The sequence below is a fragment of the Falco biarmicus genome, chromosome 11, assembly GCF_023638135.1.
Source record: "Falco biarmicus isolate bFalBia1 chromosome 11, bFalBia1.pri, whole genome shotgun sequence".
NCBI lineage: Eukaryota > Metazoa > Chordata > Aves > Falconiformes > Falconidae > Falco > Falco biarmicus.
The window spans coordinates 23779453-23791800 of NC_079298.1; the positions used below are offsets into that span (position 1 = coordinate 23779453).

Consider the following 12348-nt stretch of genomic DNA (forward strand, 5'->3'; position numbering starts at 1 on the left):
TGTGTTTGATTTATATAACAATGGATTAGTCCTTAAAAAATATGAATTTATTTTCTTAAATAAAAACGTAATTAATTTTAGAAATTGTTTTCTGTAGTTGCTCATCTTGATATATCCATATTTTTATATTTATGTGTATTTTCTTCCTACCTCTAACAAATGTAATAACAAGTGATGTTATAGGCAATTTTTTTTTCTTTGTGTTCTTTTGTGAATCATTGGAGCTTACCTTCTGATCAGAAATCATCAGTCTGTGCCATAGCAGAATTAGTGGAAGGCTTGTTGGCTTTTCTTTTGCATGCTGACACCTTAGATTAATTCTAAAATGACAATATATTATTTAAATTATGTTTACTCATGAAAGTACTTAATAATAAATCATGGTCCTTGCTAGATGCGTAGAATAAGCTAGTTTTACTTTTTGGAGAGAAATAATTTTTTTTTTTTAGAAGGACTTTATGTGTTTAAAAAAAAAAAGCGGGGGGGTGGATCTGGTTGGCCTAGAACAGCCTTTAACAGCCTGAGCTTATTATTGCTTTATGTAACTTTAAAGTAAGTATAGTAGACTTATTTGTAGGTGGCATTTAAACCATGAAGACCTTAATTTCCACAAATGGTCTGACCTTATAAACATGAAATTTTGCCATTTTCATAATGGTCTTGAGGTACAATGTAAGAAGGGTGTTCAGAAGAGCTGTTCATACTATAGACTGAGAGAGTATACTTTTTTCCCACTTTTGACGTTTTTGTTTGAACTTCTTTGAACTAAGCAAATTAGGGGTTAATTGTTCTGCTGTCATTTTAGACACATTAATGGCTCTTTCTTCATATTTCCAATGTAATTGTTAGTATTTTCCCTTGTGTGAAGTACTAATACCTTTTTTCTATGCTTTTCTAAAACAATAGATTAATAAGATGTGTTCTGTGAGAATTTTTTTTAAAAATCCAACTTGTAAAACCTGAGTAAAAATTTATTTTGTTCTTATGCATTTCATTTGTCTTTTGGTTTTTTTTTTACATTTAGCTTTTCAATTCCAGAGATTTATTCAAAAGAATATATGAAAATTATTTTCAGTTAAGCAGCGTTTAGCATGGTTGGAAAGAAATTAACTCTTGAGGATTTTTTTCTTGTCATACCTCCAAAATCAAAGTTATTCTTTCTGTGTATATATTTACTCATACTTCTGCATGCACACTACTGTCTATGTTAGAATTATTATGCTCATTTTCTAGTGAAGGCTCCTTACCTTCTTTGAGTTAATTCTTGATGTTCAGTGTATGTTCTGGTGTTTGTTGATGCTGCTGGGGAGGTTTAGGGAAATAGACACAGTGTGTAGTGTTTGACCTGAACTAGTGTGCCATTTGCATGCACCAGACAATTCAGTCATCTTACTGTGTAAGTGGCATTGCTTCCCACTGCTCTGCTTCTGATTACATACACAACACTGTCACAGCTGATCGTTTCTTAAAAGCCCATTTAATTACGTTTTTCATTACTTATTTTTTGGGTGGTGTATGTGCACTCTGGCTATGTATGTGTAGCATCTGACAGGGTTAAAAATATTGAAAAATAAACAACTTGGGCTATCTTAAATCTTAGCGTAGGATGTACGTCAGGCTTTCAGCACACAAAGAGCATTTAATGTCCATTATTTGATGCATTTTCTGCAACGAAAATACAGGGTTTTTTTAAATAGTTTTAGAATTTGTGGTACTATTGCGTATTTTTATGTAAATATTAAGTTTCTCTGCAACTGTATTTGTTCAAAACAAATGGCTATCAATAATGCACGCTTCTGCATAAGATGTGGTTTTCTATTGGCATTGAAAACTTAAGTGAAATATGAACTAACCATACACGCCATCATAGTACCTTAACTGCTTGGTGTTAAGACAATTTCAGAAAATGTTTGTGTACTTACTTTTTTCTTTTTCCCACCTCCTCCCTTTCTTGAATAAGCTACTAACAGTGAATGGCTCAGGATGCATCCAGAATGTGGTTATAACCTTGTAAATTCTCCACATCTGAAGCCAGCTTGGGTCTTGGATAGAGCTCTGTGGCACTTGACCTGTATGGTGGCTGATGGAAAGTGTACTGCTAAAGGGGTCCCTCCCTTGATTGAAAATGATCATCATCTGAATGTGAGTAAGAACTAAGTATAAGCTAATGAACACTATAAATAGCTGAATAATCCTTTAGTATTTCTAAAGTTGGTGTTATACTTCGCAGATATGTTTAATGATTTACTTCCAATATTTCTTCTGAAAAATTCACGAGTGCCTAGCTTTTCTTAATTATATTAATCATCAACATTATTAACTAACGTAACTCTTATTTTTACAGTGTATCCGTAAAATAATTTGGGAAGATATATATCCAAAAATTAAACTATGGGAATTTTTCCAAGTGGATGTTAACAAAGCCGTGCAGCAATTTAAAACTCTTCTAACTCAAGGTAAAGGAAGAGTATGTTACTGAGACATGTCTTAAATAGTTCAAGTTAATTCTAGGTAAACTTAACATTAAGCTGGAAAACCAAATAATCCCTATTCTCCCTATGTGAGAAATTTACCATGCTGATTTTTAAGCATGCAAGAATGCTTTGAGGGCTAGTAAAGCCTCTGAAGACTTTGTGCCTCTTCAAAGCCTTTACCCATATCTTGCTTATGCTAGAATTATGAAAGTTGTATGTCTTTTAAATGTAATTCCTATTTTTTACTTTTTCCTATCTTGTTCTTAGGCAAAATCAGCACTAAATCTGATCCAAATCAACATCTTCAAATAGTTCAGGACCCTGATTATAGAAGATTTGGCTGTACTGTAGATATGAATATAGCATTGGCAACATTCATACCACACAGGTATTGTATTATTGATTACAACTTAAAATCACAAGTGAAGTTAAATTTGCAAAACGTAGCAAATGAAACTATTTTCGGAAGTGGGAAAAATTAATTTTTCATTCCTTTTAGTTAGGTATACTACATGTTCTAAAAAAAAATTCTGCTAATTTTTCTCTGCTTTTAACATCCTCCCGACAAGCAATGGACCAGCTGCAATAGAAGAATGTTGTAACTGGTTTCGCAAGAGGATTGAGGAACTGAATGCTGAACAATACAGACAAACTAATCACCATCAAGAGCAGGTCTTATAATTACTGTGTGTTATGATTAATTGTTTTAAATTGCAAATATATGCAGACATTTAATGCATAATTTAATTATTTCTAGGCTGTCAATTGTCTTGTGGGGACTGTGGTTTATGAACGACTGGCTGGCAATGGTCCTAAGCTGGGTCCTATCAGTAGAAAAAACCCTTTAGTTACCAGGTATGTATATTTAATTTTTTTTTAAACTATTGGTATCTATCCAGGGAAATTTAGTTCAAAGTTCATTAAAAACATACATTTGTAGATACAAGTGTATGTTTTGTTCATGGGAAAGAAATGCCATTTAATGAATTGACTGTCTTTTTTAAGCAACAGTGATAACTTTAAAAAAAAATAAATTACCAGAGAGCATAAAACAACACCCAGAGAACTGTGAAGCCTTTCATAGTGCAAACTGCTCTTGTAGGTGGAAGAGGAGTGGAACTAGGAAAGCTTACACCTTTTGTTTGATGTACTTTATGCCGCTCGGGTATCTGAAGAGCTAGGGCTTTAATCTTGTTTTACTAGCTAACACTAAGATATTGGCAACACCTGTCTTTTCTCCTTCGAGGCATGCTACGAAATAGGAAACTCCCATTCATTTATAGTCAAGCAGCTGCTTTTTTTTTGTGTATCTTGTGTTTTATCTACAGGGCAGTTCATAACAAATATTTTAACTTCAAAGGCCATACATTTCGGCTTAGGTTACCTGATGTGGATTTTTTTTAATTGCCTGTCTGTTCCATAGGTATTTCACTTATCCATTCAAAGAGCTGACTGTGGAGGAAGAAGAAACTTTGATACATCAGCCAGATAAAGCTTGTTATTTCATGGCTCATAATGGCTGGGTTATGGGAGATGATCCTCTTAGAAACTTTGCAGAACCAGGTTCGTAAAAGAACTTTGAATCATCTTATAAACCTTTTGAATAGTCTAGCCAAAGCAAAAAGGATTTTATTTAATTGATCTTTTCTCCAGATGTATTCCTATGAAGCTTCAAGATACTTGGTTTATAGCGCTTTTACTTCCCATTCAGCATAAAAAATCAACTGTATTAACTGGGATTTGAGGTACAGTTTTGCAAGATTTGAGAGGGAAACAACCAGCTTTCTGCCACTGAAATGGGGACATTCTGTCTCCCTGCTTTTATCATTGTCTTTGTTGCTTACTTTGTTCTAGCGCCACTGTTTGTTGGCATTTCCATAAGACAATGACAGTGTTGCAGAAAACTAATGCAATAAATAGGTGGACAGTTTTTTGCTGCATTAGTGAGCAAAAACTGGATCCTTGAAAGCCCCACTGAGTGGCAGTCAGGCAGTCAAGAGGTGACCCAGTTAATCTAAATCAGGTATGCAGATTACTTGTGAAGGTAAGAGAGGGTATGAAATCACCATGCACTAAAATATTGTATTTTAACTCTTTTGGGGACAGCATTGACATCCAATAAAAGCAAGGCTGACAACCTTTGTTTTCAGAGTAGTCATTCACTTTGTAAACTGAATCAACCAAAGGCCAGTTTAATTTTAATTTAAAACATCTGAGAGTTTTAGTCTGGCTGAGCAGCTAACCTGATTGATACTCCAGAGTGATCTGGAGTTAGTGAACACCTCATTTCTGCAAAATAATCCACAGCCCTTTCACTGCTTCTTATTTACTACTTTTTTTTTTTTCCTGCACGAGAATGAAGATAATACATGTTTCACAGATGATTTTGTTCAGTTGCCTTTAAGCTAATTGCCCTTTCTTCTGGGCTGACTGTTGTATTTCATTTTTTTTCCTTCGGTCACTGGCTTTAGTTAGCATAGCTAACTTCCATTACTGAATTTTCTTTCTCAATTAGTGTATGGCTTTTTGAGCACTTTATACTTGTGTTACACCTTTTTTTTTTTGATGCCACAAGTTATTTCCACGGAGAATACAGTGTGAAAAGATGATACATAAGGGCACAAATAGAAGTACTGCAAAACAAATGCAGCCAGTTCGGTAAATGGCCCTTAAGTTGTGGTTTATATTCAAAGCCAATTTTTCTGTCCATGTAGCTATGTTGCCACTAGCGAAGATAAAAGATAGGCTTAAGTGAATGTTCTTGGAAGCAGTGGTGATCTATAATTCCTGCTCTTTACTTACTAGCTGCATGCTCTTGTGCGAACTTCCTTGTGTAGGTCAAATCGCTTATGTGTCTGTAATGTGAGCCTTCATTCTGGTTGAAAAACAATCTCTTTGCTAAAGCAGGATTACTTTGCAAGTTTTACAGGTTTCTTGGTCTAATTCAAAGTTCAGCCACTAAAGTAACTGTGGTGATGCATCAGTATAGCTGGTCCAGGAGTAAGAGAAAGCAGTGGAGTAGCTATGTCTTACCTATCCTCTGTGGTGCTGACCCTGTTCATGCCTTGATCAGGTTTAAATAAGAGGAATATAAATATACTTTCAGAAGACAGATGGCTCAAAGCTAATTTTATTTCTCATATGTGGGGTCTGATTATTGACAGTTCTGCAGTCATACCCGGATATTACTTGTTGAAAATAGTGTGGGGGTTTGGTAGGTGGGTTGTTTTTTAAATTGTACTTCTCCCGTTGTCAAAGATGTGGTTTATATAGTACAGAAATATTATTTTTTTTAGAAATGACTGAATATTTAAGTTTTTGTCACAGTTAAATGTCAGTATATTCTATGCAGTAAGTATATTACAGGTGAATTCTGATTTAAAGATTTTTTTTATTATTATTATTGATTGCATCAAAAAGAAGGCAAAAATAGTATATGAAGCTAGAAGGATAAATATTTTCATACACAAGAATTATTTAAGGACTTTGTCCATTTAAGTGACCTACCTGGAAATTTGCCTTACATCATCACAGTCTGCTGTTAACAGGAGATGAAATTTTAAATTGTGGCTGTGGCAGTTTATTTATGGTAACGCAGTGAGATGCTTTTTTGAATTCAGCCAGTATAAACAGCCAAACTACTGATTTTGTTTGTTTGTGTGCTGCTTTTTTCTTATTTTTTTTTCCTCATGTACAGTTTTTATACTACTTTGAAGAATTAAAAGGAATTTGATTCCAAGCTGAAGAATTATTTCAGTATCACTAGAGGAGTTAAATATTTCCTTGGAGTAGTCTGAAATTATACATCAGTGTCAGGTATATAGCTCTTGAGCTGATATGATTATTGTTAAAATTTTTACTCTTCATCAGTGTTCTCTAGCTTTTCAGCAGCAGAGAATGAAATACCACATTTTCATTTTGGTGCACATTATATATATATATATATACACACACACACTACAGTGAATTTGTTTCCCTTACAGGTTCAAATGTTTACTTGAGAAGAGAGCTTATTTGTTGGGGAGACAGTGTCAAACTGCGTTATGGTAATAAACCTGAAGATTGTCCATACCTCTGGGCACATATGAAAAAATACACTGAAATCACTGCCAAATATTTCCATGGTGTTCGTCTTGACAACTGTCACTCAACACCTATTCATGTAGCTGAGGTACGCAAAATTAAGCATGTGTATTATAAAGCAGTTTCTGTCTGTGAAATAAGTCTTGTCCTGTTGCTACAAAATCTGGAGGATCTATAAGGCAGAGTTCAGGTGTGAATGACTCTTCCTCTTACCATAAGCAAAGTTTCTTGACTGGTGATGTTTAGATACGGTTTCACCTGCTTTAAACAGTAGAGTGGTGTAACTGTTGTATCTTTTAATTATCTGCTTTAGCTGAAATACTGTGGATTTGGTTGGACCTGGCTAACTCTGCCCTTATTTAGCTATATGGGCTTAGTGCAGTGACTGCCGGTATCCAGTGTGTCAATTTTAGCTGGGGTCATTGCCAAGGCACATTTGGAAGTCTTAGTGTTTCTTTGCCATATATATATTTTGCTATTGCTGGAACAAACAGGAAGTGGTTTACTTCCCAGAATTTAAAAGTTAGTAAAAAACCTGCAAAAAGTTTAGTCTGGCATGCTTATTGCTAAGATCAGTGTTTATTGTTTACTATGGAGCTGACTACATCCAGAAATTGTACGTACCTGGTAAATTAGCTTTCAATAGATCTGAATGGTGCAGCTTGTTTGTCTTACCTTGGTCACAGAGCTTACCTAAATCTGTGAAGAGCTCTCTAAAACAAGTTCATTTCCCCACACAAGTTGTAAGTTGCACTTAAATGCAGCCATTTCAAGACTCCTGCCATTTTTTTCCTTTATTCATTTATTTGGAGGGCTTAAACTGGTATCTTCCTCAGATTTCTTACCTTAACAGGTGTCTCTTATCTAGCCTTTGTTCTTACATTTTTAGTTAAGCTTTTGTTTAAAAACAAAGTTGTAATTAGCTTAAAGTCTTCAGAGAATTTCATAGAATTTCTTAGTCCATAAATAAACTGTTAAATATAAACATGGTTTTATGAATCTACCTGTTATTATTATTTTTAATGAACTGCATATATGAATGACTCTGTTTTCGGTTAACATTCATGTTAATTATTGCATATACATAGCTGACAATGGATGTCTTGCATTAAAAATGTATTGTGATCTATAGGAGATGCTAGCAACAGCCAGATCAGTCAGACCTAATCTTTATGTGATAGCTGAACTCTTCACGGGCAGTGAGTACATTGACAATGTTTTTGTCAACCGCCTGGGAATTACCAGCCTGATTAGAGGTACAATAAGCAGTTGAAAATTATGTAGGATTGTTGTGTATGGTTTGGAGTTTTTAATGTGAAACTAACATTGGTATGCCTTTTTTTTTTCCTTACATATTCATGTTCTTTGCTTATGCAATTACCTCTTCTTCTTCGTGTTCTATTTAACTTCTCCTGTGTTTGTATGCTAATTCTTGATTTTGCTTATGTTTGTGTGTCCTCTTCTGTGTAACAACTTTTTTGTTCCTTAATTTTGGCTTTCTATTTATCTTTGCTGCATGGCATTTTCCTATTGTCCAATCCCTGCCTAGCTTTGAAACTTGTCCTTTTTTGTATCTACTTTTCCCCTTTCTGTGGCTTTTTTGGCTGTGCTTTTTGCAGTACATGCTGGACACAGCTAGAAAATTGCGAGCCGATTTGTATGTAGTGGCTGAACTGTTCACAGGAAATGAGGAGCTGGACAATATCTTTGTGAATAGGCTGGGCATTACCTCCTTAATAAGAGGTAGGCTTGCTGTATGCGTGGTCTCTTTCCAATGAGAGATTATAGATGACGTGCTTTTTCCAAGGAAAAGTTCTCTTCTGGATTATGCACTTCTAATTTCATACTCTCTGTAATCAGGAGTACAGTTTTTGTATTATGACTCTTACGATACTTGGCAAAAGACAAACTACTAGCTGTAAAATAAGAGAAGACATCCTGCATAGTTTACAGAAGGTTAAATATTTCACTCTTATTCTAGTGACAGAACAAGAAGTAGCACGGTTCTGCTATGCAAGTCCTGCATCATGTCTGATTTTTGTTGCATGAGTTTCTTGAAGCCTATGAGAAACAGTTTCAGATCTCTGCTTTTTTCTCCCTTTTGTGCCTTAACTTTCTTTACCATAATGTAGTAAACGGAATACTCCAAGGTTGTGTATCCACACTGGAGAATATAGTTATATGCGATGGTTTTTTTCTTAATGACTGAACACGCCAAAATAACAACTGTAGAATGCTGCATTAACATCTTTGTGTATGCTGAACTCTATGGTAGTTGTTATTATGAAACACTTACCTATTTTGTCCTTTAGAGGCAATGACTGCTTATAATAGCCATGAAGAGGGAAGGTTAGTTTATCGTTTTGGAGGTGAACCTGTTGGCTCTTTTGTTCAGCCACGTTTGAGGCCTTTGATGCCAGCTATTGCTCATGCACTGTTTATGGATATTACACATGATAATGAATGCCCAATTCAGGTGAGCACTCTACTGAAAACCGAAGTTTACATTTAATGTTTTCTGAATTGATATTTCTGAACCATGGGGAGACTTGGTGCAATCTGGATGCTTTTCCTGAGCAATATTTAGGAAAATTGTGTTTCAGATCTCTCAAGTTTTCATGCAGAGAATAAAATTTTATAACAGCCCCCTGTGACATTCAAGACTGTCTTTCAAGGGAAAAAGTATATAAAGCTACTTAATGAGCTAGTTTAAATTCTTTCATTCCAGCTACTATAAGTGGTGGAGTCTGCTTGTTAACATGTTCTCTGAAGCTCCTGTTTTACAGGACAGAATGAGTGTGTGTGTGGTGGGAATTGGAGCACTTATTTTTGAGGGTTTCTCTTAAGTTGCTTTTGTTTAGTGTGTTTATAGGTTTTTTTCAGTAATACTGTTGTGATTGAGAAAACGATCATGTGATTAGCAACTCCTCTGTTAAACTGAGTATATCTTGTGTATGCTGAATTGGGAAGAATGAATTATGTCTTTGTATCACTATTTATTACCTATTTATTTTTCAACATAGCACCGGTCTGCATATGATGCTCTTCCTAGTGCAATGATTGTTTCCATGGCATGCTGTGCTACAGGAAGCACCAAAGGCTATGATGAACTAGTACCACACCAGGTATGTGTCTACAGTTGAACTCCTAAGTTACTTCTAAAACTGTAAACTTTTTTTTGTCCTAAAAACATATATTTCAACATGGCTTATTTTAAATTCCAAGCAGTTTACTAGCTGCTATTACTTCAAATAATCCAATTTCACATGAGATTTGAATTGATTATATAGTTGAGGACTCCAGCTGTTTGGTTTTTTCCCCAGAGTAGTTGATATTTGCTTAAATCTTAATTTCTTCACAGATCTCTGTAGTATCTGAAGAGAGGTTTTATGCAAAATGGAATCCAGCAGCACACCTGTCTTCCGGTGAAGTTAATTTCCAAACAGGAATTCTAGCAGGAAGGCTGGCCATAAACAGGCTGCATCAGGAGTTGGGGGCCAAAGGCTTTAATCAGGCAAGAAGTGAGGTTGACAAGGCAGTTTTTTCATATTTATGTTCTGAGGGAGCATAGTTGCAATGGTATGTCTTTTCTAGGTGTATGTAGATCAAGTTGATGAAGATATAGTGGCAGTGACAAGACATTGCCCTAACACGCACCAGTCTGTTGTGGCTGTAAGTCGAACTGCCTTCAGGGATCCTAAAACTTCCTTCTACAGTAAAGAAGTACCTGAAATGTGTATCCCAGGTAATCAGATCTCTTTTTAAGAGATAGCAGATGTACAAAAACCTGAAGTTATTCTAATTCTGTACCTTTCAATTTCAAACGCATGAAATAAGAGAATCTTCAGTATATAACACTCCTTTTGTATGTGCTAACATGCACACACCAAAAGTGGTTAAATAATCAAAACCAAACTTACCTTGCGTAGGGTTTTCAGAGGCATTCGTATTGAGTACACTTCCTGCTGTGAGCTTCCTGTGAGGGCATGGTTTTGTTTACTGTCTCGTTTGTGAACTAGTAAGAAATATTCAACAGCAGAATGGTTAATTGTACGGAGTTGGGGAGGGAGTTACTATTTATTAAGTTATACTGGGGAGAAAGACTAAAATATCACGCTTGTTGATGTCATTGCTATTCAGGTTTCTTACATACAACTTGATCTGTAGTTTTAAAATACATCTTAGTAAGAAACAACTTTGTACAGCGTAAGTTAATGTAAAGGTAACATATAGGTAATACGTACATAATACTAATTAAATAAGCTAAGTATTTAGTATATTTAATAGTAGCGAAGTATAAGAACTTTTATACATTACTTGGATGTATTTCTGAAGAGAAGCTTTCCAAACTGGCTTTTTAAGTGTACTCAGTTCTCTGAGTGGATGTGTGTGCCTGTTTTCAAGTCAGACATGTTATATGTTAAGGCATTCACAAGTGGCTTCAGGACTTTGAATGCCTTAGTTTGTAGATTACTGAAAGGACAGAGGAAAATAGATATAAAAGTTAGATATTTAATGTAAGTTGTTACACTTTGAAGATAAACCCTCTTTAGCTGTATTTTGGAAACCAATCTAATACAGTCTCCTGAAAGAATAATAAGGAAAGTAACAGAGATGGTGAACAGTAAAAGACAGGCTTAAAGTCACTAATTATTGACTGATTTTATGGTTAATGTATTATAAAATAACAAAATTAAAGCTTTAAATACAATACAGCCAGTGAACATGTAATGAATGTTTATAGGCTGTTTAAAAGACTTCCCTATATGTTTTGTCACGTTTAGTTGTTCTTCAGCTGTACAACAGAGACTTATATTTTTAATATTTAGGGGTTTAGTTTTTGCTTCATGTTTACAAAAGAATCAATTTTAAATTAAAGCATCTTAACAGCTGCAACATGATTTTAACTTTCCTTAGGAAAAATAGAAGAAGTAGTACTTGAAGCTAGAACTACTGAGAGAAGTGCTAGTCCTTACAAAAAAGATCAACATTTTATAAATGGACTGCCTGATTTCACAGTGGAACTCAGAGAGCATATCCAGGTAATTAGCCTCCTTCATCCATGTTCTGATGTAATATTTTGTAATTTGTGATAGTTTATATTAGAAAAAAGACATTGAATTTCAGTTGCAAATGTGTTTTCTTTTCTAAGATCAAAGACAGTAAAATTATAAAGCAAGCTGGAACTGCCATAAAAGGGCCAAATGAATTTGTTCAAGAAATAGAATTTGAAAAATTAACACCGGGAAGCGTAATAGTATTCAGGTATGTTGTTATACTTCCTTAATGGCTGTTTTGTTAGTTAGAATGATGGGATTCTTTGGTTTGAGTCTTGAGAATAGTTATTGTAAGTGCTATGTTACTACAAGTTATGCATTCACATTTACAGAGTTAGTCTTGACCCAAAGGCACAAGAGGCTGTTGGTGTACTTCGCAATCACTTGATCCAGTTCAGCCCTCATTTTAAATGTGGAAGTCTTCCCGATGATCATTCATCACCTATACTAAAAACGTTATTTTCTTCGTGAGTATTCTTTAAATTTTTGCAGTAAAACCAAGAGCACTACAGTGGGAGTGAAGAACAGTCTGTAAACTTAGTGAGGATTATTTTTTTTATTATTATTATTACTGCGGGTGCATTTGGATTGTCAGAGTATAATCAAAACTCTGAGATGTTCTTTCTATATGTATAATACTAAGCAGGGTTGATACGTAAAAACTTCCCAGGTTCTTTTGTTCATGTTCTGTGTAATTGCTGCATAAAGTAGACTTACAACATGGAGTACTTGTC

General features: G+C 34.8%; 1 protein-coding gene across 4 annotated transcripts in view; it reads left to right on the top strand.

Moving 5' to 3' along the window:
• AGL (amylo-alpha-1, 6-glucosidase, 4-alpha-glucanotransferase) overlaps positions 1–12348 on the top strand; it is a 38818-nt gene that overhangs the window by 8817 nt on the left and 17653 nt on the right. For 3 of the 4 annotated variants that reach the window (XM_056355527.1, XM_056355526.1, XM_056355529.1), the window contains exons 6-20: positions 1961–2142; positions 2345–2456; positions 2742–2862; positions 3044–3146; positions 3232–3329; positions 3898–4037; positions 6458–6645; positions 8177–8300; positions 8870–9033; positions 9581–9682; positions 9919–10071; positions 10152–10302; positions 11475–11599; positions 11710–11822; positions 11947–12081. In XM_056355527.1, the coding sequence (XP_056211502.1) occupies positions 1961–2142; positions 2345–2456; positions 2742–2862; positions 3044–3146; positions 3232–3329; positions 3898–4037; positions 6458–6645; positions 8177–8300; positions 8870–9033; positions 9581–9682; positions 9919–10071; positions 10152–10302; positions 11475–11599; positions 11710–11822; positions 11947–12081 (2011 nt within the window). Of the gene's footprint in view, positions 1–1960; positions 2143–2344; positions 2457–2741; positions 2863–3043; positions 3147–3231; positions 3330–3897; positions 4038–6457; positions 6646–7689; positions 7814–8176; positions 8301–8869; positions 9034–9580; positions 9683–9918; positions 10072–10151; positions 10303–11474; positions 11600–11709; positions 11823–11946; positions 12082–12348 lie in introns of all 4 variants that reach the window. The other variant, XM_056355525.1, reaches the window with a different exon arrangement.